At 39.2% G+C, this 12,209-nt stretch overlaps 1 protein-coding gene across 2 annotated transcripts in view; it reads right to left on the minus strand.

Annotated features, from left to right (window-relative positions):
• The window catches only part of LOC138211353 (putative methyltransferase NSUN7), a 33,956-nt gene extending 22,111 nt beyond the window's left edge, over positions 1-11,845 (minus strand). The window contains exons 1-6 of one of the 2 annotated variants that reach the window (XM_069171156.1): positions 11,009-11,845; positions 10,285-10,430; positions 7,603-7,757; positions 6,306-6,486; positions 5,782-6,133; positions 4,199-4,878 (exon numbers count right to left, since the gene is read on the minus strand). In XM_069171156.1, the coding sequence (XP_069027257.1) occupies positions 4,199-4,878; positions 5,782-6,133; positions 6,306-6,486; positions 7,603-7,757; positions 10,285-10,430; positions 11,009-11,057 (1,563 nt within the window). In that variant the 5' untranslated portion in view covers positions 11,058-11,845. Of the gene's footprint in view, positions 1-4,198; positions 4,879-5,781; positions 6,134-6,305; positions 6,487-7,594; positions 7,758-10,284; positions 10,431-11,008 lie in introns of those variants that run through there. The other variant, XM_069171157.1, reaches the window with a different exon arrangement.
• Between the last annotated feature and the right edge of the window lie 364 nt (positions 11,846-12,209).

Here is a 12,209-nt window from a genome sequence, read left to right on the forward strand (position 1 = left end):
ATGTAGCCTGGCACCGAAAGACTTATCGCTCACAGCTTGTTTTCTTCGCTGCGATTATAGTCTGTAAATCATGTTCTCACGCAGCAACTCTGAAGGACGGACCATTCAGCAACTAGTGTCGGTGGCTCTGTGCAATGATGTTGAAGTCAAGTGGCATCAGTGGTAGAGTTTATGATGGTGAATACTGATTGGTTAAAGGTGGCTTCAATATTTTTTTAATTTACCCGAAGTCTACTCCCAGTAGGATGGTAACGATTCCCTATGGAGGAAGGCCAGACCAGACCACCATATATTCATGCAGTGAATTTGTGTCTGATAATGCCATGCTGTTGTGAACATGCCAGAGTTAACAAATTACCTAAATTTCCATCTGTAGCCCCTAAACAGGTTATTATGCATTAATGGCCTAATGTCAGCAATTTTATTACGTTTCATCTGTGTAATTTGCCACGTGTTTGCCATTTTGTATATTTGAGAATGCTAAATGTCCTTCCTTTTTAATTGTCAAACTGCTCTCAAAGCCCAAATATTTAAATCTCTTCCTTGTGTTAACATATTAACCCCTGCTGGCCTATAAGTGAGTGCATCTGTCTTTTCAAAGGTTGCAGAGTGCGGCACAGTGATGGAAGATGCGTTCTGTAGCCAAAATGGATGTAGCATCTGTTGTGCTTCATTTCTGTTGCAGTTGGTAGTTTTTTTTTTAGAACAGGTCAAAGTACAACTGATGTACTGTTATAAGGCTGTTTTGGTGGAAAAAAAAAATATATATATATAAGCATGAAAGTAAAGCTGGTAAATATATATATTTTTTCCAGTATATTAAATTGAAAGAAAAGATAAACAAGAAAAACCTTAATAGTTACTATCTTCAACAATTTTATATATTTTTTTTAACATAAAAAAAAACCCAACCAATTTCCAGTCAAGATACGACTCTGTCTTTACCAGACAGAATAGACAGCTTAACATCACCCACAAAATGCACCACATGGGCCCCAAATAACATTGCAGCATTGTCCAAATCCAATTGGTCACGTTATCTGCTCCATAGTTCAGATGTTTTGGTCAGAGGTCATGAACAAGCAAAGATCCTCAGCTTCAGCATCCCTCCCTGCCCATTCATTTGTCTTCTGGCTGATCTCTCCACACTTCGAGCCAGATACCAGTTCACACCATTACATTTTATAGCTCTAACACTAGCCAAGAATACTATCTTTTAACTGGAACAGAGCCTATTTTTCCATCGCTCACTGGCTCGATATGCTGACCAAACATTGCAGAAAATCAGTCAACCTCACAATTATCTGGAATAGTCCAAAAAAAACATTTCAAACATTTTTAACCTGGCCTTCTTTCTTGTAATTTCCTTAAAGCTAATCCTCCCAAATCCACCGAAATACCCCCCACATAAAAATATTAACTTTTATGATATAAACAGTACACAAACATTTGAAACACAAAGTGCACATTAGTGAGGGTATTCAGATTTTATATAAGCTTCTCGTGTAGTTTGTATTTTGAATTTCACTTTTTCAGTTTGATCTTTAGTTTTGTCCTGCGTTTTATGTCATTTACTGTCTTGGTGTTGTTATTCTTAAGTGTTATTTTTTTTTTTAAAAGAAGTAAAATGAGTACAATACTATATTATGGCATTATTGGAATACATAACCAGTGTATTAATGTTAGAGTTATGGCGGTGGAGCTAATTTTAACTGTTATATCCTGTGTTGGGCAGCTTAAGATGACCATATGTAAAGCTCTACTATCAGATATACTTGGTGCAGTCCTTGACATGTTGTGGGTGTAACATTAGATTTAAGTGCCTCAAAATTTGGCTTAAAATTGTGTGAAAGTGGTTCCTCTTCATCACTGGTTAATCACTGGTATCATCACAGTGATCCTCCATGTGAAAATTTAAACAACGATAGATAATAGATCTGGAGTGACATTTTCCCAGCAGTCTTTCCCTCAGTGGCTGAGCTGCTATGCCTGTCCAAATTACACGGTTCACACCTCTCGTGCTTCAGCATGACAATCATTTGGAGAGGAGGATAAGAAAAAAAAACTAACACCATCTCTCCATTTCTGTCAGACCTCTGTTGCTTAACAGAGCCCACAGTGGACAGACTCAAAACAGAACAATCCCCCCCAAAAAATATGAAAAGAGGGGAGCTGGGAGAGCATGCTGCCTGCTGCTCAACCATTTTTTTTTTTTTAATGACTAACTCAATTTCATCCAAATTTCATCATTGAATCACAGTAACCCAGACATAGTTTGAGAAAGTTTCATTACTGTATAATATCCTGGAGGAATCGACAGTCTATAAATCTATTTTCTTCTCCCAGTGGTAAAATTCTGTGAGTGGCTCACTGTACAAAATGAAAAGACGGTGGTAACGGTTCTGAGGCACAAATCCTGTGCACTTATGATGTTGCCACATGCAGCTTCCAACAGAAAGCTTTGGGGCCTCCACAACCAGAATGGTATGTGGGAAATGGGCGCCCTCTACTGTAAGATTAAGATAATGTGGTTAAAAATCAGAGGGGACATAATGTCTTTGGTATTGATCACATTTGGCTGTTAGAAATATGTATGGGAAGAAGAAAAACACACATGAGTATATGCTGGTGATGGAAGAAAAATGCAGTTTCTTTGAATAAGTAAATGTTGCAAAATTTTTTTTTTTTTTTTAAAATGCTCCATATTTCTTTAAAAAATTATTAAAAACACATTAACGAGCCTTTCCATTGCACTGGGTGACACATTGCAGGGAGCACGGGCACTGTAGTTTATTTTAACTCAACTCCCCCATACCCCATCCAGCTGATATAAATACTCACATGCACACCAGCTGAAAATAGCCAACAAATACACTAATGAGTAAAATTTCCTAAAAACTGCGGTACGTGGCTAATTTAGAAAATTACTTCTTTTTTTTCTGAAAAATGAAGGTATATGTCTATCACAATTTTTTAAAGATTTTATATGGAATGAATTGACCTGGGCTGAGCCTCATAGATAGGCTAGGAAAATTTAAGTATTGAAAATACAGCGGGTTTTTGATTTAGTTTTTTTCACGATAATTCTCATCAATTACAAAAACATGGAATTGCCACTATATCTTTTGGAATCCTCTAAAAAATATTTGAAAGTAAATGAATGGAAGTTTGAGCAGCAAAATGTATTCAAATACTAAAGAAAAATCCTCATCATGAAGAACTTTCCTTTTTAAGAGTACCGATATATAAACATTTAAGCACTATTTTAATGTTGCTGCTTGTGTGGTATTACAACTATTTTATATTACATTTAGTATTGATAATTCTATGAAGATATTAGGTTCACATTAGGTTGACTTTCAAAGTTAAAGGAATGGGGCTTTTGGAAGAGGGGAGGGTGGTGTCAGAGTGTGCACGTTGTGTTGCATAATTGATGCTCCATATTACCTTACATCCCCGCTGCCCTGGCTGTGCTACAAACAAAGCTCGCTCATTAACTATTCACTGGATGATTTTGAACAGAAAAATGATTCTGCGGATCCTGAGCGTGCACTGACGCCGTTTCTCTCAAACCCAGGCATCTGATTTCACAGTGGTGAAGACATGCGCTGCCTCCACTGGTGTTATCCTAACTTGACAGCAGATCCCATCACTTGTATTCAATGGTCAATTGAGTACCCTTGGTTCAAACTCATGATTGACGTAGAGAGTAGCAGGCTGCACATTCAAAACACTGCTATCAATGGAGATGCTAAAGACTGTGCAGGTGGCAGAGTAGCCAGATCAAATGCATTAATAGGAATGCAGGAAACTAAAAACTCAATAATGTAATGTTGCTATGCATAGTACGCTAAATTATTGTGTTAAAACACAAGTTAAACATATTGTTAATGTAAAGGAACAGAATGTGTTATATGCAAAATTGATTTTGTTTATTTTTACGTTGTTGTAATCTATAATATACTGTGATTAATAAAGAAAAGTCACAAAGTTAATATATGTCTATATCTACATGTTCATAAAAAAAAGAAAAGAAAATAGTCCCTTTGACTTTTTGTATTTGACCAAAGAGTTCACTGAGTCAAACATTAAAAAAAATATATATATATCTGCTTGGTCACGGTGCATTGCCAATGATGAGGATGCTCATGAGGAAAACCATGATGAAGAAAATCCACATGAAGAATCGGTCCATCACCTTGGCTATCTTCTTCCATTCTGCCCCCTTGGCGCATGTGGCCCTCTGCTCTCTAAAACAGTTGGCGATATATTCAACATTGCGCACCACCTTGGTGTCCATACCAGGGATGCTACTGCCGTAGCTACAGAACACACACGGGCCAAAGGTTACGGTGGGACCTTGAGGTGGGTTTTTTTTGTCTTCAGGGCAGCAGGGAAGCTTCTGGTCCTCAAGATAACACGGGACCTTCTGGTCTTCTTTACAGTACTCACTCATAGGGATTTTACCATTGGAGCTTTCATACTTTCCAGGTGCAAAGCTGGAGAGGTGGCTGCTATCCTCTCTGGTGATGTGGTGCTGGACTTTCACTCTCGGATGATGTTGTTTACTAGTCTGATGTCTGGGATATTTGTGACTCTGCCGGTCCTCTCGGCTGCCGTGGTCCCCGTGTTTACCATTTGCATGAATGTGGTGGCGGCCATCATCCAAGGCAGAGTGAGAAGATGAAGAAGAGGCAGAGGCACAGTTCTCACCCACTTCATAGACAAAGAAAATCTTGGACATGTAGTCAATGATGAGGACTTTTGCCCAGTGTGGAACTGGTTTGGCCTCGGCACCACAGAAGTGGATGTTCATGATGAAGATGGTGAGAGCTGTGGAGGCTGTGACCATGGTCATAGTGGCAATATAGTACTTCCCTGTGTAACAGATAGAGGAAGAGAGGTTTCTGTATTGAATTCTGACAAATACTTTTTTGTTTTTTGTCATCATTTGTTTTGAAAACTCTCACTTAACAACTGCTACCAAAGCAACGGTTCATCCAGAGATTTGATTCAAATATAAAGCCACGTGAGACCATACATTTATATACAGTCTCTGGTCTGGACTGGCTCGGCTCTACTGTACTTTGAGCTACATGATAAATTCAACTTGCTGACATCATACTGATGTTTAGCAGGGATAATGTATCTATACTACATTCACCTAACATTGTTAACATTGTAACATTTGCTAATTGGAAATATAAACAAATTTTGTCTGAATCTACAGAGAACGATGTTAGAATTTTTACATACTTTATGTATTAAATAAATATTCTGTGATTGACTGGCATTCATTCAGTTTACCCCGCCTTTCACAGAATATCCGGGAAAAGCTCCTAGATAGGCTTATTAGACCAAAAATATTTTTTTCTAATGTAATATAATATTTCTAATAGACTTCAGCTTGTTCTGTGAAAAGTTACAGGACCACTAAAGCTATTATAGTTCATCTCGAGGGGGACCTGAGGGGATTTCATTAAAAACCGCAAGTGTCGGCCTCGTAAGGTCAGGGCATCATTAGACCATTACATTATATTGTACTGTTGTACTTCTTCACATGACATCTGTCACATGATCTTCATCACAGGACCACCTTCTTCATCCCTTAAACATGACACTGACACGGTATCCTCTAGTGGACTAACTGGTGTATTAAACACTTTGCCATCCTGCTGGGCGACATTATAATGACAGCAATGTAAGCCACTATAATAACTCTATAGATGCTACAATCACATTCAAATTCTGTAACACCGTCCTGAATAAATACTCTCTTACCTATAAGAGGAACACTCTCTGAGGGTGGCATGCTCTCAGCCACCATCAGCTGGAACACAGTGAGAGCCAGAAGAACCGTCACCCCAAGGGAAACCTTCTCCCCAGAGTCTGCAGGCAGGTAGAAACCCAAAGGAGCCAAGAAGGAGATGAGGAAGCAGGGGAGGAGGAGGTTGAAGATGTAAAAGGAGGAGCGGCGCTGCAGGAGTACTGTGTAGGTGATGTCTGGATACGGGTCAGAGCAACAGCCATACATGATGACATTCTTGGTGGCCGGCATCCCATGGCACTCCCACTCGACATTTTCCACAAAGTCTGACAGGTCACCGCTGTCCATGCCCATGATGATGTCTACCTAGAATTAGTTTGAAGGATGAGTAAGCGCGGAGGAAGGGCGCCACCAGCTCCACCCACATAAACTTATTCCAAAACAAAACAGTCTAAATCACCAACAACTCAGAAAATGTAAATACACACAGAAAAGTATAACCACAAAGAAAGACTATACGATGAGTGTTTCTTTGTACCTGGTTGCCATTGTAGGTCCAGGAACCAAAGGTGAGGTTACATTCCTGGCTGTCGAAGGGGAAGTAGGAGACGTCCACTACACAGGAGCTCTTGGTGATGGCAGGAGCATCCCAGGTTATTTCTCCATTGTACCACAGTCTCACGTTGGTGTCCATCGGCCCTGAGAAATCATCGTCAGCTCTAGAGTGGGAAGAACAAGTGGAGACAAATTTGTCACATGTGCCGATTGGTTAAATGGTGGTGAGCTTCAGTATCCTCTGTTATAACAGAGGTGGGTGTGGGACCTGGAGATTACAAGCAAAAATGTAGTAACAAATGTTTTTTTTGGTTGTGTCCATATATGTGTATATTGTCAGCACACAGTTATCTCTGTACTCTATTATCACTCAATACAAATTATGTCATAAAACCTATTCTTATGAAGTAAAATATTTTTACGACAAGCTACTAAAGAAAAATGTTCCTTTGTTGACTTTATATTTCTAATAGATGTTGGAGATTATTTCTATTTTAATACTTTAATACCTACCTTACATACCTTTGTAAAACTGCAGTTTCAAACTGTGATTTAACCAAGCAGCAACCAACAGTGACGTCACCCATTGGTTTGTGAACTGCTTTTTGAGGTTTATTTTCTCATTAATGACGTGATTATTTTCAGATGGACGGCCAGAAAATTAAGAAGAGGGAGCGAAAAACCAAAATAACATGGAAAAAATGTATTGACTTTGTATTTCATGAGAAGTTGAATGGGAGTCTATGGAGCCGGAGGCTTTTAGAAGCCAACCTCCAACAGCACTCAGTGGTTTTGCAGTTTAAGGCACTTCTGCATTGGCCTCATTTTACACAAAGTAGAGCTACGTCCACTTTTATATACAGTCTATGGATTTAATTTAAGCAGAGCCTTTCAGAAGAAACACAAGTTTCCCATGTTTTCCACATGGGACATGCGATCACATGTATAGCGCACGTTTACCACATGTGGCAACATATGATAACATGGGAAAAATATATGGAAAAGTTTTCACATGGGGAATCTACATGGGTTTCACACATTACACCATGAAAATCCAAAACCACGTTTCCCACGGGCAAAATATATGTTTCACATGTTCTCAATCACGTGTATGTGGTCACTGTGAAGAAGTATTTTATAAGAACTCTGTATTACAATAAAGTTTTAAAGAGAATTGAAATGCCAAATCCCATTTTCTCAGATGGAGAGGAAGACTACAAAATGAATATGTGCATGTGAGTGAGTGAGTGTGTGTGAATGTGTGTGACATACGGGCGTACTTGTTATAGAGGACGAGGTCGGGCCTCCACACCAGGCTGCTGGGGATGTGGATGACATCCAGTCCATCATAATCATCTTTATTCCACCTCAGATAAGCATCATGCCACGTCTGCCTAATCCACAGGTAGGCAATCAGCACCTGGTTCCTCTCATCCTTTACACACACGGTCACGATAATACTAATTAGAAAAAGCATTTCGCAAAAGCACTCATGTAAGAATCGAATGCAACGGTGTTGGTAACTCTGGGAAAATAATATATTTTGTTTATATTTAAAGTAAAATAAAGGAAATGCAACTTTTGCATAAGACATTAAATCAGATGTTGATGCACTAAAAGTTTTTATTTAATGAACTTCAGAATAGAAAAATAATAAGACAAGAAATTTATCATGTCCAAGTTTATAGGGATCCTGTGAAGTTAGTACTCAATAAACTAAATTACAGTTTACTAACGCTTTTTTTTTGTGGCTAAGCATCTTTCTGTTCTTGATTTAGGAATCATCAGTTAGAAATACTTTAGGTTGCACATCACTTCAAGTTGTGAGCTATTTATTTGAGCTTTCTGGCACACAGCATGACAGATTTTGAGTAATATTTGAGTCAGGGGGACTGAGAGGGCCCTTTCAGAAACTGCAGGTTGTGGATCCTGAAGCAGATCCTGGTGAATTTTGAGGTCTCCTTCTGGTCATTATCCTGTTCTAAAAGGCAGCCTCCTTTAAGTGTTACCCTCTTAACAGACTGCATGATGCTTGCATCCATTATTTTCTGATATCTTGTGGAATCCATCATCCCTCTATCTATGCAGTGTTTCCTGTGTCACTCGAGTTGTTCTTTTCATCCAAAGCTCCTCACTTTTTCTTTTTTTGCTGATTGTAAACAAAGCTCAGTTTTTAACTCCATCTTTCCACAGAACTTGTTTTGAGATTACTTTTGTGATGAGGCTCCAGGTAAGTTTTCCCTTTGATGCCTCTTTCATGTATATAGTTTGTACTGCACAGTGGAACATACTGTACTACAGCTCCTGTGTTAGCAAACCTTCCTGCGGCTTCTTTACAGTCAGAAGTTGCTTTTCCGTTCTGCCCAGCACATGTGCAGTTTAATCTGAAAGTCTTCTGTCTTGCAGATCTTGTCTTGACTTCCACAATTCCCCATACAAGCTTTTCTTACAGTGATATTTTAGACAGTGCAAACTGCAAGTTAGAAATGCTTTGATATCTTTTTATATCCTCCCTCTGCTTTGTAGTCGTTGATCAGCTTCATTTTTAGATCCTCAGTCAGATGCTTAGAGGACTGCTACTGCAAGGTTTGAAGAGCCAGACAATTTTTCAGGCTCTGCAGTTACCAAAAGCTGACTCACAATAATAAGTGTTGACCTGCCTTGCAAATAGAAATATTGGCCTACAAATACTAACCAGGTCTGTTAAGGCCTATAATTAATGAATTAATGAAGAGTGTTTTACAAGTAGAAGGAGCCCAAACATTAGTGTTTTTAAGTTACTGTAATAAAAAAGCAAGAGTGTGTGAACATTTGTGGAAAAGCTTGTTTATTTAAAGTCTGTATTTACTTTTCTTTTTATTTCAAAAATAAATATAAATATGCCGGTTGCCCGCGGGGTTCCCAAAATCTTGCACACAACTGCGTATCTACACACAACAGACGGCCACTGAGAGTAACAGATCTCCTTTTGATCTACTTCTCACTTCTCTGCTGTTCATCGGCACTGCATGGACAAGATACACCTCAGATTATCACAACAGCTGAAATATAGACCTGTCTGTCAATATCAGGTGGATGAGCGGAGAGACCAGAGGTGGAGGGTGGTGGGGGGAACACATAACATAAGAACACATAACTGCTTTGGGTAATAGGAGACTCATACACACACACACACACACACACACACACACATAATTGTTGTCTACATCCTCGTAAACCACAAAGACATTACACTATTACATTCAATAGGAGAGCTAGTTTTTTATCTCCTTAAAACACAAACACATATTATGCAAGTGCTAACTCACTGTGGGGTGACACAGCACTGAACCTGAACTGGAACCCGAACCAGCTGAGTAACAGTAGGCCTGGTCTGTACTGTAGGAGGTCTGCCTGTCATTCGTGAACATCAGCCCCTACAAGACACCGGTCACTGCAGCAGAAAGCTGGATCCATATTCATCATCTCATCTTCATGTTTTGGCTCAAAGTTAATTGCATCCCTGGTGTCATTTATAAAATACAGCTCTTTTGTATTTGTGTGCATTCTGCCATATAAGGTCTTAAAACGAGGAAGTTTTAATATAGTGTGACTAATTGATCTGCATACATTTTTTGTTGAAAAATGATTTTGTTACAGTGCTGTTAAACAGAATGTGCTCTTAGTAATTGCCAAAAAAAAAGGTCACATATTAGACGTATTTACATATTATATAATAGGCTATATATCAGAGGCACTTTGATATTTGTGTGCATGAGGTAAAATAGAGACACTAGTCCACAGATTCTTCCGTTAAATCACATAATTATTTTGTCAAAGAAAGTCTAAGACTCTCGTCTCAGGTATGTTTTATATATATATAGCGTTTGGACAGCAGTAATATCAACAATTTTGATAAAGCTTCTTCCTTTAATATGCAGGACACTATATGTAATGAGACTTACTGATGAGCTCGTACCCACCATGTCTTTGATCTGAGAGAGGGTGATCTGTAAGGTGACGTTCAGGGCTCTGTCTGTGTCCTCCACAGGCCGCAGGGCGCTGGAGTAATTCTCCATCAGGTCATTCAGGAGCTTGTGGGCATAGTGACCCTGAGCAGAGTGAACCACTGAAGAGAGAGAGAAAGAGAGAGAAGCGGTCATTTGTCATGTTCCAGTTTCATGACAGGACAATTAGTACTTTATAATGCAGTTTTAAATCATACTTCTGAGATCATCCTGGTGTTCAGCACCAGCAGACATGCTTTTCAATTAATCTCAAAAACGTTTAAGAAGAACCTCCATGATTTGTTAGCCTTATCTTTTATGTGATATTTGATTAAAGTCACATTGCAAGGCCACAACTGCACCATGAAAACGAAATATTTCTGTATTTAATTATGGAACTACTGAACAAATACTTCTTTTCATTTTGATAGGAATTTTCATTGTGTCACAGAAAGTTTGTAGATTATCAAATACATTTTTTTCACTTCCATCACATTCGCTACAGTAGATGTTTAAATAGGTTTTTTTTTTAAAACCACAACCTTCAGCGTGCAGTCTACGTTCTGCTCTTTACTCGGAAGCTTGTGCGTAATTACGCACACAGCAATGCATTTAACATTGATCAAAGTTATTTTTGTAACCAAAAATCATGAGCGCACAAGTTAAAAGACGCAATCTGTCAAACTCAGTAATGACTCACCTTCAGGCAGCAGCATCGCCAAACAGATTAGCGGGATCATCTTGAGCATTTCTAAATACCTACAAGACAAAAGGTAACCTCAACCAGCAATCTAACGGCCCCGGGTTTCCTCCTCCGATAGTCCTACATGACGCCCGTTCAACCCCAATTAAACTCAGTTGCAGATAGCGGGGCACCGTGTCACCTCGCCGGCTCCGCTGTAAGGCCAGCTCTTACTGATTGGCAGGGGAGGCACCTCGTCTGCTGACTGAGACGCGGAATAAAACTCCGGCTATCACATGGCAGCAGCAGACCGAGGGGAAACAGGATGCCCACAAATCATCGCCTCGCCACACGCGGGGCTGTTCACCTGTCTGTGAATTCAGGTTGGCCGCTCCTGCGAGCACCGCGCCTGTACCAGGAATATATGGACGAGGAGAGACGGGAATTTAGAAATCAATCTATTTTTCGATCGCTCAATCAAGCGAAGAGGCGATTGCCTGATGTTACAGCTTCAACTGTTGTAATTATTGAATAGTAACAAAACACGTTATAAGCCCCGTGACATCAATTTATGTCAGAGTTTTGTTACTACCCGAGCCATATTGTGCAAGTTTTATTTTCTACTTTAAAATTAGAATTTGTATGTCAGCTGATTAAAGCACCAAGGTACAGGTCAGTCAGGCCCAGGCACAAAAAAAAACACCCCACTGTGGTGGGGACCAGAACTGAATGAGAAAGGCACATTAATTGTAATTTACACGGTTAAATAGAATGTTTAATACCTACTCTATAATTAGCCTATATACAGTACATGTGGTATTTTTCAGTATTGATCAGAGAAAATCAGTTATTTAAATAATGTTGCACATTATAGACTGAAGAATTCATTCTAAATGCTAAAAACTAAATAGTTTGTGGTCCTGCCAGAATTTACAGGCTCTAAGCTTCTGAGGTCATCGTGAAGGTCATAATTTCTCTTAACAAAAGAGCCATTACACCATCTTCAATGTGTCTCCTTTAGTAATGTTTATTGGAAATGGATTCTGGGCTTCTTGCAGAAAAATGGGGGACAAACAGAGAACAGCTGGAAGCCTTCGTACAAAAAGAGCCCTAAACTAGTTTGCTGAGGAAGCTCCTCTGAAATAATTGGTTTACAATGGAAAATACAAAGCTATCAACTTGATTGTTGATTTATAAAAACCAATGCTTTCAGGATTTC

This window comes from Embiotoca jacksoni, unplaced genomic scaffold, assembly GCF_022577435.1.
Source record: "Embiotoca jacksoni isolate LCO1_2020_lvr unplaced genomic scaffold, fEmbJac1.0.p SCAF_5, whole genome shotgun sequence".
NCBI classification, from domain to species: Eukaryota; Metazoa; Chordata; class Actinopteri; family Embiotocidae; genus Embiotoca; species Embiotoca jacksoni.